At 42.5% G+C, this 18,032-nt stretch overlaps 2 protein-coding genes across 2 annotated transcripts; both read left to right on the forward strand.

Annotated features, from left to right (window-relative positions):
• Window positions 1–2,436: 2,436 nt before the first annotated feature.
• Window positions 2,437–12,965, forward strand: LOC104873748 (potassium inwardly rectifying channel subfamily J member 2). Its single transcript, XM_010640579.3, has 3 exons — window positions 2,437–2,575; window positions 6,913–7,927; window positions 12,889–12,965. The coding sequence occupies exons 1-3, from the start codon at window positions 2,437–2,439 to the stop codon at window positions 12,911–12,913; spliced, it is 1,179 nt and encodes a 392-aa protein (XP_010638881.2). The 3' UTR covers window positions 12,914–12,965.
• Kcnj2 (potassium inwardly rectifying channel subfamily J member 2) lies at window positions 12,920–18,030 on the forward strand. The gene has a single exon (XM_033767702.1). It carries the CDS (start codon window positions 13,104–13,106, stop codon window positions 14,385–14,387), a length of 1,284 nt encoding a protein of 427 aa, XP_033623593.1. The 5' UTR covers window positions 12,920–13,103; the 3' UTR covers window positions 14,388–18,030.
• Window positions 18,031–18,032: the final 2 nt, after the last annotated feature.

An 18,032-nucleotide genomic window follows, 5' to 3' on the forward strand; every position in this document is an offset into this window, starting at 1 on the left:
GCAGGTCGGGGGAAAACACAATAGCAGCCCTCTGCTTTTTGAAAGGCTCTCAATACCTGTTCACTTATTGCTGGTCTTCTTATTACTCCATCACTGTTATTAAATAACATTTTATACTAAGCCTCCAGTAATGAAGGTTGCTTCTTCCCAGTGGCCATGACGAGCGTGCATGATAACTGCTATTTTTCTCAGGTGGCTTTTCGTCCAGCCACAGAGCTGTGTTAGAGCAGCCCTACCTGGCTATTATGGTTTATACCTAGATGTCCTCCAAAGCCTTACATGCCCATAGGGGAGGCTTTTGGGAGAGGATTGGATCAAGGGGTGTGTGTGTGTTAGTTACTTTTCTCCCCTTGCTGAGACAGAATACCTGTCACCCAGAGTTAAAGTGGAAAGGTTTATTTAGCTCATAGTTCATGGAGGTTTCAGTCTGTAATTGGCTGGCTCCAGGACAGGGTGGCAGAGGGGCAGCAGTTCACGGTGATAGAAGACAGCAAAAGTAACAAGAGACTTTAAAAGCGACTTTCTGCTCCTTTGATATTATTCGGACCACCAGGAGTAGAGCGGTGCCAAACCAACCACTCACGCGTAGCGATTTAGTAGCCACACACCCTTCATGCTAGCACTGTACACTGGATTGAGCCACCTCCTTCACATATGGCTTTGAGGGGCATCTAAACACAAGCCGTAAAAAGGGGTGATACCCATCAGTGCCTTTGCCCACAAAGGAATATGTAGCTAGCTGTGATGTTGGCCGATGAAGCCTGGTCAGGGGCAGGGGGGTCACTGGGAGCACGGCCTGGAAGAGTAGAGCTCCCTCCCTTCTGCACTCGCTCTCTCTGCTGCCAGCTGCCATCCAAGAGCTCTTTCTCCTCTGGCATTTTTCCCTGGCTCAGAACCAGGTGAATAGGGCTTGAAACCCCTACAGACTGCGGGCTAAAATAAACCTCCTTTTCTACCATGAGTTGGAGGTGTCGGGTATTGCGAAAGTGACCTGGACCCTGGCCCCAGGACTGCCATCCATGATGAACTGAGGCTACAAGGCTCCCTGGAGAGCTAAACCACCACAGATAACACAGATGAAATGCTTATTGTAACTACTGGGTTAAGAAACAATAATGCAAGGCCAGATACTTTGATGTATATGGTGTTTTCAGAGTCCAGTTGTCTCCCTAATGTGAGATAAAGGAAATCTTCCAGAGCATGAGAGAGGAGGTAAACAATAACTCGCTTGCCCTACATGTATGAGTTTCTAAAGAATAGTCCTACTGACTGTTACTTGTTTTAATAGATTTGATGGAAATTGTCAATTATAAAGAGACAGTAAACACTGAAATATCAGTGAATAGATGTGATTTTGTTGTATATATAAGTAGCTGCAAACATATAGGAATTCCTTTAACTAGCTATTCACAACACATCAGTACAAGGACTAAGGCATTTAAAGCAAAAATAGATGCCATCAATATGTATCTTGAAGTACTTTTTTTTTTTTGATGGAAATTGTCAATTATAAAGAGACAGTAAACACTGAAATATCAGTGAATAGATGTGATTTTGTTGTATATATAAGTAGCTGCAAACATATAGGAATTCCTTTAACTAGCTATTCACAACACATCAGTACAAGGACTAAGGCATTTAAAGCAAAAATAGATGCCATCAATATGTATCTTGAAGTACTTTTTTTTTTTTTAAAAAAAAAGAAAACCGACCAAGAAAAGGTACCTTCAATTTCAGCATCTGTTCCTACAATTTCAAAAATACATCTTTAGATGTTCGCTTATATTGGCTTTCACTTGACATATATTTTTAACAATCTTGGTTACATAACTTCTCAGCCCAGTGTGCAGATTAGAATCAACAAATTAGAGCTTCCTGGTGGCCTGACAGATTCAAAGCATATTTTTGAGAAGCCACAATATGAAGACTCCCACTGATCGAGAAGGAAGAACAAGGTGTTCACGTAAGTTTAGGCTAAGGTCTCTTAATTTAGAGGAAGTGTCTCTGCCTTACCCTGATAGGCTGTCTGCAATGCAGGTAAAATGAAAGAGCTTATATTTGTTATAATTGTACTAATTCATTATTCAGGTCACATCACAGTAAAAACGTTCTGTTCCTTTTATACATCATTCAACTGACATTTATGGGGGCTTATCCTAAGACTTATCAGACTCATCTACCTGGTGAAAGGCAAGGCAATGAGGACATAAAGATAAAAAGGACATTTCATGATTTTTCACCATTTTTGAAAAGCCCACCATGGGTAGGTCGATGCAGCCATTAAAATAATTTTTTGTTCTAGTTAGAGAACAAAATTGCTCCAGTCTAAATAGGTACTGAGTGCTACAGGGGCGATCAGTCAGAGCTGCTTCTATAGCATAATCCAGAGAGAGTAACTTCCACCCAAGTACATTTTAATCATTTCGGCAAGCCGAGATGCAAGATGTCGCATTCCCAGGCTCGCCAGGCCAGTATGGTGCTCGGGCTGTGATTGGACATACACGCGGAGCTTGCGGAATTAAGTCCTGCTGCCTCACAGCCAAGGGTGTCTGTGTAGACGGAGACACGCAGGAAAGTAGCGCCACCTCATTTGTACATGTCATTTCCTGTCAGTCACTTTCAGGGCACTGACTGGACAAAGAGGCAGTTTGGTGCATTCTTAATGTCCTTAACACAACTACATACGGTAAGATTTTGTACATTTTAAATCTTGTGCACTCGGGCATTGACGTGTACATTGTTCTCTGAAGCAGAAATGTTATACTCCTTAGGAGTATATCTTCATTAGGTATCCATTTTCCTATGAAGGAATCTAACTTCTCATTCTTTATGGCTGAGTAGTACTCCATTCTATAGAAAAAACACATCTTCTTTATCCAGTTTCCAACTGATGGGCAAATGGGATGTTTCCAAGTTTTAGCTATTACAAACTGTGCCGCTACAAACATAGGTGCGCATATATCACTGTGATACGATTATTTTAATTCTTTTGGAAAAATACCCAACAGAGGGATGGCTGGGTCACACATGTGTAAATACTGAATAGTTCCTCTGGTTTGGAAAACTATAATAGTACATAAGATCCTAATGAAATAATTATTGACAATGTGAAATAGGAAGAAAAGGGCTAAAGGTGTAGGGAAAATGGGAAGGGTAGGGGAAAGGTAATAAGGGAAAAGAAAAAAATATGAGAAAATGAAAAAATGTAAATAAAGTGTTTGTAACTGGGGAGGGGAGGAGAGGGTGAAGGGAAGGCAGGAACAAGGGAAAAAATGAGGACCAAGACCTGTCATGTAAAGGTACAAGATCCCAATAATGAATGTAACTGTACTGTATACCTAGTATGTACCAATAAACTCAATGAGAAAAAAAAACATCAAAATATTATTTTATCTAAAAAATAAATAAATAAATGTTATACTCCTAACGGGAAACAATGTTTCTTGTAGGATTTCCTGCCTCCCATATGAGCTAGCACAGAGTTGAAGTCCAAAGCAGTTATTTGGCAAGTGTGTTCCCTGAATTTAACATGGAGGTGACCAAAGTGGTCAGTGAATCGCATAATTTTTAAAGCCAAATCTATCTCATGATACGTACGTTTATATGAAATACTTTAGAGTGTTATAGTTTATAAGTTGTTCTCATAGTAGCAGACTATTGAAAACTCATCCTGACTATGGTTCAAGCCAATATGATGATGATTTTATTTATTATTTATTGCCTTTGATTATTACTCAGCAGAGCAGTACATAGGTAATTAACAATTTTAGGAGCAAATTTTAGGGCCTTTTCATTCCTTTTTGTGGGCTTGAACTGCATACAAACACATATATGAGAAGCCTGAAAATATATTTAATTGTTGGAGATCTTTATATAAATGGAGAGGAAAGTTCTGTGCACTTTCTGCGTGACACAACCATTCACGATCTGACTGCAGAGCTAGATTGTGACTAATATTTGGCCCTAAAATTATAGGTGGTTACCATGGAGGCAATCAGTAAGAACATAATTGTAATTTCCTTGGAAAAATTTGATCCACAGATGGATCCTAGCACGCAACTGCAATGGTGTCCAAAACTAATGGATATTGTTGCTAAATAAGGCCTGACTCAGCCAAAAAAGAGAGATTGACTAGAGAAATCTGTAGCCCAAAAAAAGCACATTTATCCAAGTCCTAATGCTTTGGCACAGTAGAATTTTCCTACTAGGAACATAACAAAAAAATCATTTATTAATTAAAATGTTAAAAATCTTTTTTCCTTTTAGAATGCAACAATGGAGCTAGACAACCAGATCATACGTTTATCAAGGTTTCGTTACAAAATAGAATCCTTTGTGTACCTTTAAGTAATTAGGGCTGCTTATTAACATCCTTAATTTTTCATGAGCATTCTCCTTCAACCTGAATAAGCCATCCTGCCTATCACCCAAACCACTAGGGAAAGGGTGAGCGTGACTCTAATGGCTCACGACAAAGACTGGGATTCACCCACTGTTGCCTCTCAGGGCTAAATTCATACCACCAGAAATAATAAGCATAACTTTGTGCTCATTTCTTTAATGACTTCCTCTGCCATAGGAAGCTATCTCAGCCCATGGTATATTTATTTGAATTTGAATATTAAAGTAAAATAATTTCAATCCAAATTTCAGAGAAATAGCATCCCCTTCTTGATAACTGAGCTGTTAAACAGAGTTCCTCGCTTGGGGGAAAAACAGTGTCACTCCTCTGAATTCATACGGCCTGGAAAATGTTTAGCCATCTACAGATGCCCTTAATTGAATCTTAGTAAAGAAAATCTCAAAATGATTGATTTTCTTTTCCCATTTAGCCTTCATACGTTTTAAGGCACTCATCTGATCTTCAACTTTTTCCTTAGAAGAAATCCAAGAGGCAGCTCATGTCTGAGGAAAGCTTTTGAAGTGGACTGAGCTGTTAATTTATCCTCCATCATTTGAGTACCAGTGCTAATTCGCCTATCTGCAGATGCCTGTAGCTTTAGGTTACATCCTGGATTCTTTCTGTTTCATCAGCACTGTTTGCAGAATGTGTTTATATCCCTCGTGGGGAGTTGGTGCATGTATATAACACGTCTGAATTCCTTTTTTCATTCTCTTTCCTTCTCCTTCCTCCATCTTTTGATCACTTTCTTGTTTGAAGAAGCTCGATCTCCCTACTTCCTATTTATCTTCTTTTTCTTTATTTGTACTTTGGGTTGGTCACATATGAGATGCCAAATGATACTTAGCTTTGTGTGTCTGATTTATTTCGCTTGATCTTATGGGTCTCAAGGTGCATCCCTTCTTCTATAAATGACTCTAGATTTTCTTTGTGGCACAGCGGTGGTCCATTATGTGTGAATACCATGCTTTCTTCATGCGTTCATGGGCTGATGGGCATCTAAGTTGCTTTCAAGATTTAGGTGTTATGAACTGTGTTGCAATAAATATGGGTATGCAGGCCATCTGTGTAATATACATCTTTAACTCTTTTGGGAAGACCCCTGAAAGGGAACAGCTGAAAGGGAATTGATAGTTTTAGCTTTTGAGAAATCTCCATGCTGATTTCCATAGTGGTTATAGTAGCTTACATTCCCATGAAAAATTTAAAAGGGTCTCTTTTTCCCTTTGAAGACTAGCCAGCTTCTGATATTATTTGATTTCTCTACAACAGCCATTCTTTCTGGGGCAACATGAAATCTCAGTGCTGTTTGAATTTTCATTTCTGTAATGGCTGGAGATGGTGAACGTTTCATTACATATTTATTGGTCACTTGTATGTCTGCCGTGAAGTATCTTTTCATTTCACTTGTCTATGCTTTGATGGGGTCTTTTATTTGAGGGAGTCTAATTTTTTTAGTTCTTTATGTATTCTAGATATTAGCTTTCTTTCTGCGGAGTAGCTGGTGAAAATCTTTTCTTCCTATTCTGTACCTTGTCTTTTCACTTTCTTCGCTGTTTCTTTGCAAAAGCCTCCCCCTCCCCTCGACAGAGTCTCACTATGTAGTTGTGGCTGACCTGGAACTCACTATGTAGCCCAGGCTGGTCTCCAACTCACAGCGATCCTCCTGCCTCAACCTCCCGAGTGCTGGGATTACAGGCGTGCGCCACCACGTCCGGCTGTGGAAAAGCTTTTTAATTCGATATGATCTCATTTGTTCACACTCGTTACTATTTCCTTTGTGAACAGGGTTCCGGGTTCTTATACATTAATCAGCCTGACAGACTTAAATATATTATATATATCTATATATAGATATAGATATAGATATAGATATATATAATGTATTTTAATGCATATAAAATATATTGAATGACCTAATAAGTTTTAAAGCAGATCTCCCTTGTGTGAGACAGTGTTTCCACTTACAAGGTTTCAGAAGGCCACAGTTTGTAACAGGGCTTGGTATACCGCATAATCTCACAAATAAGATGGACGGCGAGGTCCCTGGGCTGCCAGAACTCTCACAATGCGTGCGCGACTTATTCCGCATCCGTTTAATTTAAGTGTCTTGCTCGGTGCTGGGAAATAAAACCCGCCTGGTTAACAGCAAGCAGCGAGCCTGCGTCTGCAGCACCCAAACTCATTTCAGCAGCACCTCCTAGGGGCCATGTGAGGACATGACACCCGGACGTGGGTAGGCTGCAGAACTCTGCCTGGCGTTGAGAGTTTCACCTCTCCTACCCGCCAGCCTCCACCCCTCTGCACCGCCCAGGACGCCGGCTAGTTTGTTGAATTGCTCTGGTGACTCTGAGAGGCCCCGAGAGGTCTAAGGAAATTTCTGGACAGACCCATTCGATCGCTGGAGGGCATAAGCATGAAGAGGAGCACAGGGTCTGCAAACTTCGCCGAAGGAAAGGCTACTGAATACAGTTCGGCCCTTTATGGCACGGCTTAGTCATGATACCGAGAGACCGAGATAACACGCCCTCAACACCCACACACCCACGCGGAACAATGGATCCATTGGCAGGGTCCGGCGCGGGGGGAAACCCTGAGGTTGATTTTTCAGGGGTCCGCACGGTCTCGTCTGGCTGCTGGGAATGCGGGCTGGGAGGCGTTGCTAGGAGGGCAGAGCCGAGTTTCTGTAGGAGTTGCTGTTCCAGAGAATTCATTACTCTCCAGTTGTTCTGACTTGAGATCGGCCAAGCGGTGGTGGAGAGAGAGACTGAGCGAGGACGAGGGGAGAGAGATCGGAGACGTTCGCCCCGCGGAGTCCTTTGCCAGCTGGCAGAGAAGAGCCACGCAGCAAGCACTGGCCACACTCGCGCGTCTCGGTCCTGCTTGGCACCGTCCTGGGGGTTCAGCTGCTGGGGATCCCGGGTGCGAGGTAGCGGGAGAGGGACGTGCAGTCCTCGCCGGCAGCAAACGTCTGGCCCGGCACCTTGCGAGCCCCTCGAGGCGCAGGCACAGCAAACCGCCCCCCGGCAGAGGCACCGGGAAGTTGGGTCGGCGAGGGGTAGGAAGCTTTGCCCAGGCTGTGCTGAGGCTGCAAGCAGAGCCGGCCGCGGAGCTTCCCACCTGCTGCTGCCCGGACCCCGGCTGCAACTTCCTCCTCCCCTTCCCCGCCCGACTCCCCGAACTGGCTGCCAGGGTGGAGGAGGAAGCGGCCGCAGGTTCCCTTCGCTGGCAGCTGCTGGAGCCGCGGGTGAAGCATCCTCCCCTCCTCGCGGGCTGCGATTGGCCGGCAGCGGCCGGGGGCGGAGCCAGCGGGGCCGGTATCGCGTGGACCGCCTCAAAAGAGCCCAGGATATTGCAGAGCGCACTGGAGCGCTTGGCAGCGCGCAGCCTTCCCGGCGCCGGCAAGCTGGGTCTTGGGGATTCTGCTTTGCTCAGGCTCCCTCGCTTTTACAAACCACTGGATCTTACATGCCTCGGTACCTCCCACTTTTACTCCATGTCTCCACGCTCCGGTGCCAGCAACAGGTAAGGACTGCTGTGTGCTTTTTCTCCCCTCCTGCCCTCTCGCTGCTTGTGTGTCCTGTGGTGGGGACTCGGGCCACCACCGTTCCCTGCCCTGCCCTGGCCCTGCTGCTCCAGAAGTGCCCAGCTGTCATTCTCCTGTAGCACTGTCTCTCGCTTCGGAGTCCCAGCTCGTGTCTACACGGTTTGTGTGCGCACCAGAACATCCTCGAGCTAAAAATACTGAGACACGCTTGGAACAGTTGAGCAATAGAAACAGATTTCGCTGCAGCATCTGTTTGTGCTCATAACTTCCAATGCACCAGCTGTAGCGAGATATGCAGGGTTTAGGAGGCAAGGGCCAGAGGCTGTCTTGATTCTTCCTCGGAGGGGACGAAAGAAAGGTGGTGGTGGTGGGCGGGGGGAGGCGCGAGAAGAGCCTCGGCCTCAGATCTTGGCAAAGCTTGGGCGCAGAAGTATTTTAGATCCCTCAGTCTTGGCTTTTTGCGTGTGTGTGTGTGTGTGGGGGGGTCGCTGCTGCAAATCTATCTTCGAGTTCCAAACAGAATGAACATCTCAAAGTTCGTTTCGGTGGGGAAAGACAGCAGGAGCCCGAATTGGATTTCAGCCTGAAGACCGCAAAACTTTCGCATGATATGTTGCTCTGCCCTAAGCGATTTGTTATTCTTAGTAATCGTGGTGTAAATGCCCGGTTTGAAGATAGCGGTGGTTTTAGGGAAGCGAAGAAACAAAACGACTGGATTCTGCAAAAAAAGGGAGATTGCATCATAACTTGAATTCACCATGACACTTGAAAAAAAATAGCGATTGAAAATGGGTAGCTTGGTGTCCGTCAGGGTTAGCCAATGAGTGGCATGGGAACTAAGATGAGGCTGTGAATTTCAGATTTACATAAACTCAGAATGTACCTGTTAGGAAATAAGGTGTTTGAAAACCTGTTTTGATATGCAAAGAATGCATATTGTTTTCTTTTCACATTAATAACCAATATGCTGACAGATTTGCTCTTGGTAACCACTGTTGCACGTCCGCTTTACACTTGTTAACATCTTCCTTCCCCACTTCCAAGTGTTTTATTTATATTTGCCAAGATCCAGGATAATCCTGATGCTCAGGAGGAGGGAGAGATATTAACTTCGTGGATGGTGGGAGGGCTGAGGGCTGAGGTCAAGGTCATCTTACTTTCTGTCCTTTCCCCTCCTATTTTGGTGGCACTTCATCTTTTGTATTATTGGTATTCTTTTTACACTGTTGGGAACTTGGCTCTTTTAGAGGACGTGATCTCTCTACATCCTTCAATCTTTGCCGTTATAAAATCCCTGGCTAGCTGGAGAGTCCTTGTATGACTTTCGAATTTTGAAAGACTGTCCTCATCTTTACCTGAACTGTGCCACAACTTTTGAGTTTTTAAAATATATGTATATGTATATGTACATGTATATGTGTATGTATAGTTGCTTACCGAAGGTGCTTTCTGGGTATATGCAAATGCTAGGCATTGCTGCGTGCATGGTGGAGGGTGAAGGTTAGAGACAGTGCTCACGTGGATGGATGGTGTCCCCCCTCCCCTCTCCACTCTCCCCTCCTCCCTCCTTCTGTTTACTGAGCTTCCAAGAGGTTGCTTCGCTAGCTGTTGTGCTCACGTAGCAACTTGTGCCCAGAGCACACTCAGGCCGGTCTATATGGCGTCAGCTGGGGAATAGCTGCTCTAAGCACTCATTAGCAGACCTCTCTCAGCCCAGTATGGTTTCTCTTGCTATTTCCTATTCTTAGTCAGAAGGTTTCTTATTCACTGCATACTAAGATCATATTATGGGGCACAGCTTTTCTTATTATTCTTCATGATTACCTTTTTCAGTGTTTCAAATGCCCCATTGGAACTATTCCCTATATAGTAAAATCAACTTAGATGACCCCATTTGCACCATGTGACCTCCTTGACCTTGTATTTATCCACTGCTCTCTCTCTCCCTTAACATCTACCTAAGATTGAAGCACTGAACTATTTTTTTTCCATTGCTTATGCTTAATTTTGGCTCAGTCTATAAATAGTCTTAACATGAACAGTACCACATGTAGCCTTTCAATTTCCCAGAAATACTTTCTATATCAGTAGTTATGACCTGGGCACAATGATTATCTGTGTCCATTGAGTTTCCATCGAGGCCCTTAAATATTCGGGCTGAAAGAGGAATTTGTACATCGTTCATCGAGTCAAATATCACTTCAGAGCAAGAGAAATCAAAACGTCAGGTCATTTAATATTCTCATCTATTCTTAATCGTCTCTTCGCCCAAATATTCTTGTGAATAGAGTGGCACGGGAGCTCCTTTTTGATAGAAAATCTTTTTCCAGATGTTCATCCACTGGTCACTTCTGGTGAGAGAAGAGTGGGGGAAGAAATTTTATGTTTGTCTAAATGCACAGGACACGTTGCAGGTTAACAGTGAATGTGGTGTTCGTGGTGAATTAAAACAATTACCTTATCAGACTTTGGCAAGTTCTTGACTTTTGCTGTATCACCAACTCCATAAAAGTCTTAATACACATAATGTGTAGGTACACACACACACACACACACACACACAGATCTGTTTAGGGGCATATCTGCTTGAAGTGACAAGTTTCTATTTTGCCAAACAAAACAAAACAAAACCTCTTTTCCCTTTTCCAGGAAAAATGGTAAAATTTTTAAATGATGGTCCACATGTGGAACAAATTCTGTCATTAGCATTGGAAATAAGACAATACTAGTCACTCAATACAGGCTATTTTCAAGATTCTAAATGTGGAAAGCTATTCATAGGAAGCTGGTATTGTGTGATTTGTGGAATTCAAACAAATGTCCTGGGGTCAAGATTTTTGGAAAGCCATAATTCAGCCTGTAGTTTTCATATGGTTGTTACGTTTTAATCTAGAAATGATAAAGAAATAAGTTCCAAGAATTTGAAACTGTATGCTCGTGGCCCCTAATGGTAACTGATGAAAGGATTGTTTTGAATCATAGAAAGGAAAGTTTTCGGTGTCAGCTTATAATAAAAATTTCCAAAATCAATCAATTCAAAGATATAAGCATTGTTTATGAAAGCCCCCGCTCCTTTGGTAAAATACACCTGCATTTGGTGTTTTGTCGCTATGTCTGTCTCTATGTAGAAATGCTTGACTGTTTCATGTAAGCCAAAAAGCTGAAATCATTGCTAAAAAAAAAGTCTCTCCCTGTCCAGGATCTAGAACCCTGAAGAATTAGATTCCTTTTTCTTTGGTCCAAGTGCAAACTTCATAGCAAAGCAGACAAAACATTGAGCAGGTGGAAGGTTGAAAAAGCACAGTAACTTCTTTTTATAAAGTAATTCAAAGGCACTTTCAAATCGGGCATCATTTAGGTGTCAAAAGCTGCCAAAATGTAACACACATTGCAATTTTCACAGATGACTAATCTCAGGAAAAATGTGTTGGGGCACATTCTTGCATAATAACTTGGATATAGAAGAAGAAGTCAAGAGACTGTAACAAGACATTTTCGAAGACAATGTACCTTCCCTCTTTTTAAAGGGATGCACAAAACTGGGACAAATGAGTTGCTTTATTTGTTTGCAGCTGGCCTGGCTGAACATGGGTCTGCTAACTGCTTATAGTTCACGTGACTTTGGGGAGAAAGAAAAAGTGGTGTTTTCATAATCAGAGCTTGGACAGATTTCCCATTCTTCTTATATGCTGCTCGTTGTTCCACCTTAAATGCAAGAGATGTCTTTGGAAAACTGAGAATCATTTTATCTTCTTAGTTCTAGTCTATCTTAGCTTTGTTAATATACAAGGAAAACACGTTCATAGATTTTCTCCCAGGCTTTTGTTGGACAAGGGAAAAAATAGTTTCTTTGGAGCCGAGATGGAAAGTTAAAGCAAATAGATATATTTTTTTTAACCTAGGGGAGAATGAGGCAATAAGAGAAATGTGCAAACTCCTGTTTGCTTATATTGTGGGAAGTTGAGTGCCTTCTCCATAGGAACCTATGGCAACAACCTGGCTTGAAGGGAAAGTAACCTGACTGTCATTTATGAGCTATTGTGATTACAAAGTTGTCTCTGTTTGGAGGAACGCAGCACTGGACCCACATAGAATGAGTTACTGACTTCTCTAAATCCGCTAAAGACCTGGTCCTTTGGCACAAAGGTGCTTACTTCCTAGTCTGTCATCACACACGGCAATCCCATCTCTGGAGAATTTCAGGACTCTTATTCCTAGGCAACAGAGTCGTTCTCTATCCCCCAGAGCAAATCCGTGTCTTCAAGGCAGAATCACTTGCACTAACAGAGATGTAATCAGACATTTCTGCATAGTGGCTGCTTACAGTGTGCAGAGTGATGCAGCAAGTCCAAACGGTGTCCAGAAGTTAGGACACATTCCAGACCATTTTAAAGGTGGTATGCTCAGTTGTATCACTGAACCCAAATAGTATAGGTTTCCTGCTGTCAACCTTGTCATCAAGGGCTCCTACAGTCTCCTAGGATGTGTGTTTAACTCAATTTAGCTCAATGCTACACTAATACGAAATGTGGTCTAGACATGTCCTGTTCGAAAAGCTCTGTAGCAGTTCTTAAAATCAGCAAGTCATTCTTCTGTTTAGTAATTTGAACACCAAGCAAGCAAGAGGAGAGTGGAGCTGAGAGGCACACCTGGAAAATAGAATATTCTGGATCAGTGGCAAAAAGAAAAGGAAAGGGGACCTCAGATTTTGGTTGAATGATTAACATAGATAACGTGGCTATGTTTGACAGCTGTATACTTTTAAATACAATTTTAAAACAATTCTTCTAGGAGACAGATATTTGATTCCATACAATTCAATGCAAAGCACATGTATATCTGATTCTGCGTTTTTGCTAGGGTGGGATTTTTTGGCTAAAACGGTAGGACTCTACTAAGAAAGACTTCTTTTGTAATCTCTAAATCTCTTTTCTTGCAGGACATATTGTCTCGATGTCAGCTGAGTTACTAAGGTAACTCTGCATGTCAATAGACCAGCCGTGGTAGAATCCTAAGGCACCTGGAGACACCTATTTCTCCTCATTTTTGTGTGTGCGTGTCCTCACTGAGCATTCAAAACTGTTTCTCCAAAGGGTTTTGCAAAAACTCAGACTGTTTTCCAAAGCAGAAGCCCTGGCGTCCACAGCAGAAGCGATGGGCAGCGTGCGAACCAACCGCTATAGCATCGTCTCTTCGGAAGAAGACGGCATGAAGTTGGCCACTATGGCGGTTGCCAATGGCTTTGGAAACGGGAAGAGTAAAGTTCACACTCGGCAGCAGTGCAGGAGCCGCTTTGTGAAGAAAGATGGCCATTGCAATGTTCAGTTTATCAACGTGGGGGAGAAGGGACAACGGTACCTGGCTGACATCTTTACCACATGTGTAGACATTCGCTGGCGGTGGATGCTGGTTATCTTCTGCCTGGCTTTTGTTCTTTCGTGGCTGTTTTTTGGCTGTGTGTTTTGGTTGATAGCTTTGCTCCATGGAGATCTGGATGCATCTAAGGAGAGCAAAGCTTGTGTGTCTGAAGTCAACAGCTTCACAGCTGCCTTCCTTTTCTCCATTGAGACCCAGACAACCATAGGCTACGGTTTCCGGTGCGTCACAGACGAGTGCCCGATTGCTGTTTTCATGGTAGTGTTCCAGTCGATCGTGGGTTGCATTATTGATGCTTTTATCATCGGAGCCGTCATGGCAAAGATGGCAAAGCCAAAGAAGAGAAATGAGACTCTTGTCTTCAGTCACAATGCTGTGATCGCCATGAGAGACGGCAAGCTGTGTTTGATGTGGCGAGTAGGCAATCTTCGGAAAAGCCATTTGGTAGAAGCTCATGTTCGAGCACAACTCCTCAAATCTAGAATTACTTCTGAAGGGGAGTACATCCCCCTGGATCAAATAGACATCAATGTTGGCTTTGACAGTGGGATTGACCGTATATTTCTGGTGTCCCCAATCACGATCGTCCATGAAATAGACGAAGACAGTCCTTTATATGATTTGAGTAAGCAGGACATTGACAATGCAGACTTTGAAATTGTTGTGATACTAGAAGGCATGGTAGAAGCCACTGCCATGACGACACAGTGCCGTAGCTCTTATTTGGCCAACGAGATCCTTTGGGGCCACCGCTATGAGCCAGTGCTCTTTGAGGAGAAGCACTACTACAAAGTGGACTACTCCAGGTTTCATAAAACTTATGAAGTCCCCAACACTCCCCTTTGTAGTGCCAGAGACTTAGCAGAAAAGAAATACATCCTCTCCAATGCTAATTCATTTTGCTATGAAAATGAAGTTGCCCTCACAAGCAAAGAGGAAGATGACAGTGAAAATGGGGTTCCAGAAAGCACCAGTACAGACACCCCCCCCGACCTTGACCTTCACAACCAGGCAAGTGTACCTCTAGAGCCCAGGCCCTTACGGCGAGAGTCAGAGATATGACTGACCAGTTCGTTCTCTGGAATACTTGCTTATCTACACAGTCTGTTGCTCAGAGGCCCGAAACAGTTACAGAGACTACGGTACTGGTCAGGAGGTTGGGCAAGGCAAGTGGTCACAAGAGACTGAGGCTAGCACAAGTGATCTTGAGAAAGACTAAGTCCGATGATCGACGTAAAGTACTCAACAGGCCTCCGTGTGACTCCGTGGCACATATATGTTATAGAATAAGTTATGGGTTTTTAATGTATTGTTTTGTGTTTTTACAAAACTTGAATTTGCAGGCAAGCCTTGGTTGGGTATTTGACTTATCCAGGATGCTTCTCTTTAGGGAACAAGAATGTTTTTAATGGCATAACAAAGGCAAGACTTTGCCTTAATTTTTGAAAAGCTGCTAACTACATGAACACAAATTGTATTTTTGTTGCAGTGTAGGTTTTCTTTTATGTAATTTAAAAGTCAGTGTTGAACTTTGTTGAAAGCTCACGATGCACTGCAAAGTGGCAAGTATTTGGCTATTAACTGCCAAAATGAGAGCCTGATTTTTTGAGGCCAGTAATTTGTTTGCTACAATTGATTTCTCTCTGTCCTCTCCTCTCTCTGTTTCTCTCTTTGGTTACATAAGGGCATTATGTAACACTAGCCAAATGGTAGCCTCTGGGTTTTTTTTTTCTTTCCTTTCTCTGCCGGATATTAATGGGTTATCCCAAATTTTAAGTTAGACTACCTAAAACGAATACCAAAGATAATGCACATTTTTGCACAATGGAGCTTATACTAAAAAGAAGAAAAAGCCCCATGGGTTGCCTTGAAATGAAGAGACAATAACTTTGAACCTCAGCAAGACCTTGAAATGCCTATTCATTTTGCACCTTACTCAGAAAACTGAGCATCAAAACAGTCTAGTAAGTGTAGTGCTTTTGACATTTTGTCTGTTTCATGTACCCTTCTTACTGGAAGAGGAAGAAGAAACGGAACGTACAGTTCACCCACATCCACATAATATCCACACCTTTTCTTTTAATGCTGCCCAGTGCATGAAGTGAGCAGTGGGCAATAAACTCCTAGATTTGTCTGGATTTTCTCCTTTTTTGCACATTCCAACACTTACTGCGTAGGATAAGATCTCAGTTGGACTTTGCCCGTTTTCTGGAATCCTCCGAAAGGAGCCATCCAGCATGAAACAGCAGTAGTTAAACAGTTGCGTCTGAATCCATGGCCTTGACTGTCAGGACATTTTTAGCTTGGCATCACCTTAGAAAAGATCCCATGCCTGGCCTTTCGTTTTTTGTTTTGTTTTTTTTTTTTTTTCTCTTCTCTGATGAACCTGTCTGGAGGGAGACCCGCAGTGTGAGAGCAAGCTACAGAGGACTATGATGTGGAGTAGCAGGGAGGTGCAGAAGAGCCTCTCCAAGGCAACACTTCAGCTCAAGTATTCACAAGAGAGAGGAAAATTGCCTCTTTTTTTCTTGGAGAGGGCAAAAATGAGAATGCCTCAGTATTTTAGGATCAAAGATAGTCACATAATCATGCCACACAGTCACAAGTCAATGAGATGATAGCCCCAAAGGGTCGTTTCCCCCCATGTGCTGTGAGCCAAAGCATTACTTTTTGTGGAGCCCTAGAGCAGGATTCTGAGGACACACTGTTTTCCAGAAGCCTGTCTTGCCTGGCTGCCTGCCTTGCTAGAAACTACTCCTCTCTCCCAGCTCAGTAATGGAGCTCTTCCTTTGGTTTAAAGTTCCCTGTTTGGGAATTCTGGGGTTGCTGACTTTTCTTTTTAATTGGAGTCTCAAAATCAACTCCAGTGTGGTATTATATCCTGATATGCCATTAAAAAACAGCTTGTTCTAGAATCCTGTGCTTTGTAAATTGACGTTTGGGATGGTCTCTGGTTTTTGAACAGCCATGTATGAATGCAGGGCCTGCAGAAATGCGACAGATTCTGCTGTTTGCAGCCTTCCACGTCGATGGGTTTGAAATCCAATGGTTATATTCACTGAAACTAAGAAAGAGAGGTTGAGCAAGTTGGATGGTATTTGAAACCCAAATGTAAAGGCAGGTCTGGGAAGTTGTTTGAAGAGTTGGAGGAAATGGAGATGGGAGCGTTTATAGAACAGACAATAATTTGGCCTTTGACAGTGAGAGGCTATTGAGGGCTTCAGCTGCTGCTATTATGATGTTCTGCAAAGGAAAATAATCAAACCAAAGAGTATTCAGTGACATGTAAATTAAATAAAGATTCAGGGGAGGATGGGGGAGACCACACAGAAGGCCCTCCCCCCAAACACACAGTGCTACCACTTAAAAAAGACTTGAGATATTTGAAGGGGGCGGGTAGAAGGACAAAAAAAAGAGGGAGGGAAATCTTTCGACTTATTTCTGAAAAAAGAGAAAATAAAATCTAAAATTTCTGGTGCACAGGTTTGTTTTTTTTTTTCAAGAGAATTTTGCAGAAGCTATGTTTTTAAAGTGTACATTTTATAAAGTTTATCAGATATTTTCATATTTAAAGCCAAATGTAAATAGAAGTGTGTAAAGCAAAAAACAAATTGCCATAGAAAATATAATTTCAGTGCAACAATTTCTGAAAGCTAGTACCTATATGCTACCGGTTAGCATGGTTTTAGAAAATATTTACCAGCCGTATAAGGTTCGTATTGCTCTGTTCTTCTGTTATTTATTTCAGCATGGACTGTTCATTTGAAAGCTTTTCGTAGTTACTAGCATTGTAATAGTTAATAGCTTTAAATGGCTATTTTATTGTTGTTGTTGTCAAGAGCCAAGACACAGGTAAAGCACAGCATTTACCTCTGCATTTTACCTTCAAAATAGTTGTCCTCATCGACTGGGTCTCCTGAACTAGTGCAAACCTGTCACTAGAGTGCAGATGGAAGGGACTCACATTGAATATCTGGGGTGGATTCCCAGATGTGTGTTGCTTCTCTGTTGCAAGCAAATCCCTGTTGAATTTCCTTAGGATGGATTCCCTTCTAAAGAATGTTTGCCCATATCTGGATGGGTGTTATATTGTGTGGGGGGAGTGTAGATTCCTGGTTATTCTATTTTTTAAATAAGAGGTAGACAAAGTGCATTCTATTTTGATTACTGAGAAAGGAATAGTTTTCTATCCCTCCTAAGAGTATACTTGAATCAGACATTGTAAGGATGTCACTATAGCACTGTAGCCATTTCCAAATTCCTACAGGAAGTTTGTTTTACTTGGTTTTTGTTCTGTTAGTGCCCTTCTCCCTTCATTTCCTTTCTTCCTTGCATACCTCCCACCCCAAATCTCAGTGTGTATTTGAAGAGCTCTGTCCCCCAAATCGTGTTCCTCTCGCAAATAATAAATGTGACTTTATATTTTATAATAAGCCAATTTGTAAAGGTGAAAACTCTAGTTCCGAGTCGGGCGAGTTCTTTTTCACTCTGTGTCTAATAATGTCAAGGGGGAAAATTCAAAGTGTTGCATAGCTGTGTCCCCACCCACAACCTTCAGTGAGCTAGATTTTTCCTTTAGTATCATGAGGTTTCAGCTCTGGGCTCCAATGAGTTGAAAAATTTTGGCCTTGGACGATCTTGTTAGCTCTTATTTTCCCATTTGCCATCGTTTTTTGTATCTACGGTCTTCCTATTGTACTGCACAAA

The sequence above is a fragment of the Fukomys damarensis genome, unplaced genomic scaffold (assembly GCF_012274545.1).
Source record: "Fukomys damarensis isolate Sample0158 unplaced genomic scaffold, DMR_v1.0_HiC HiC_scaffold_23, whole genome shotgun sequence".
Taxonomy (NCBI): domain Eukaryota; kingdom Metazoa; phylum Chordata; class Mammalia; order Rodentia; family Bathyergidae; genus Fukomys; species Fukomys damarensis.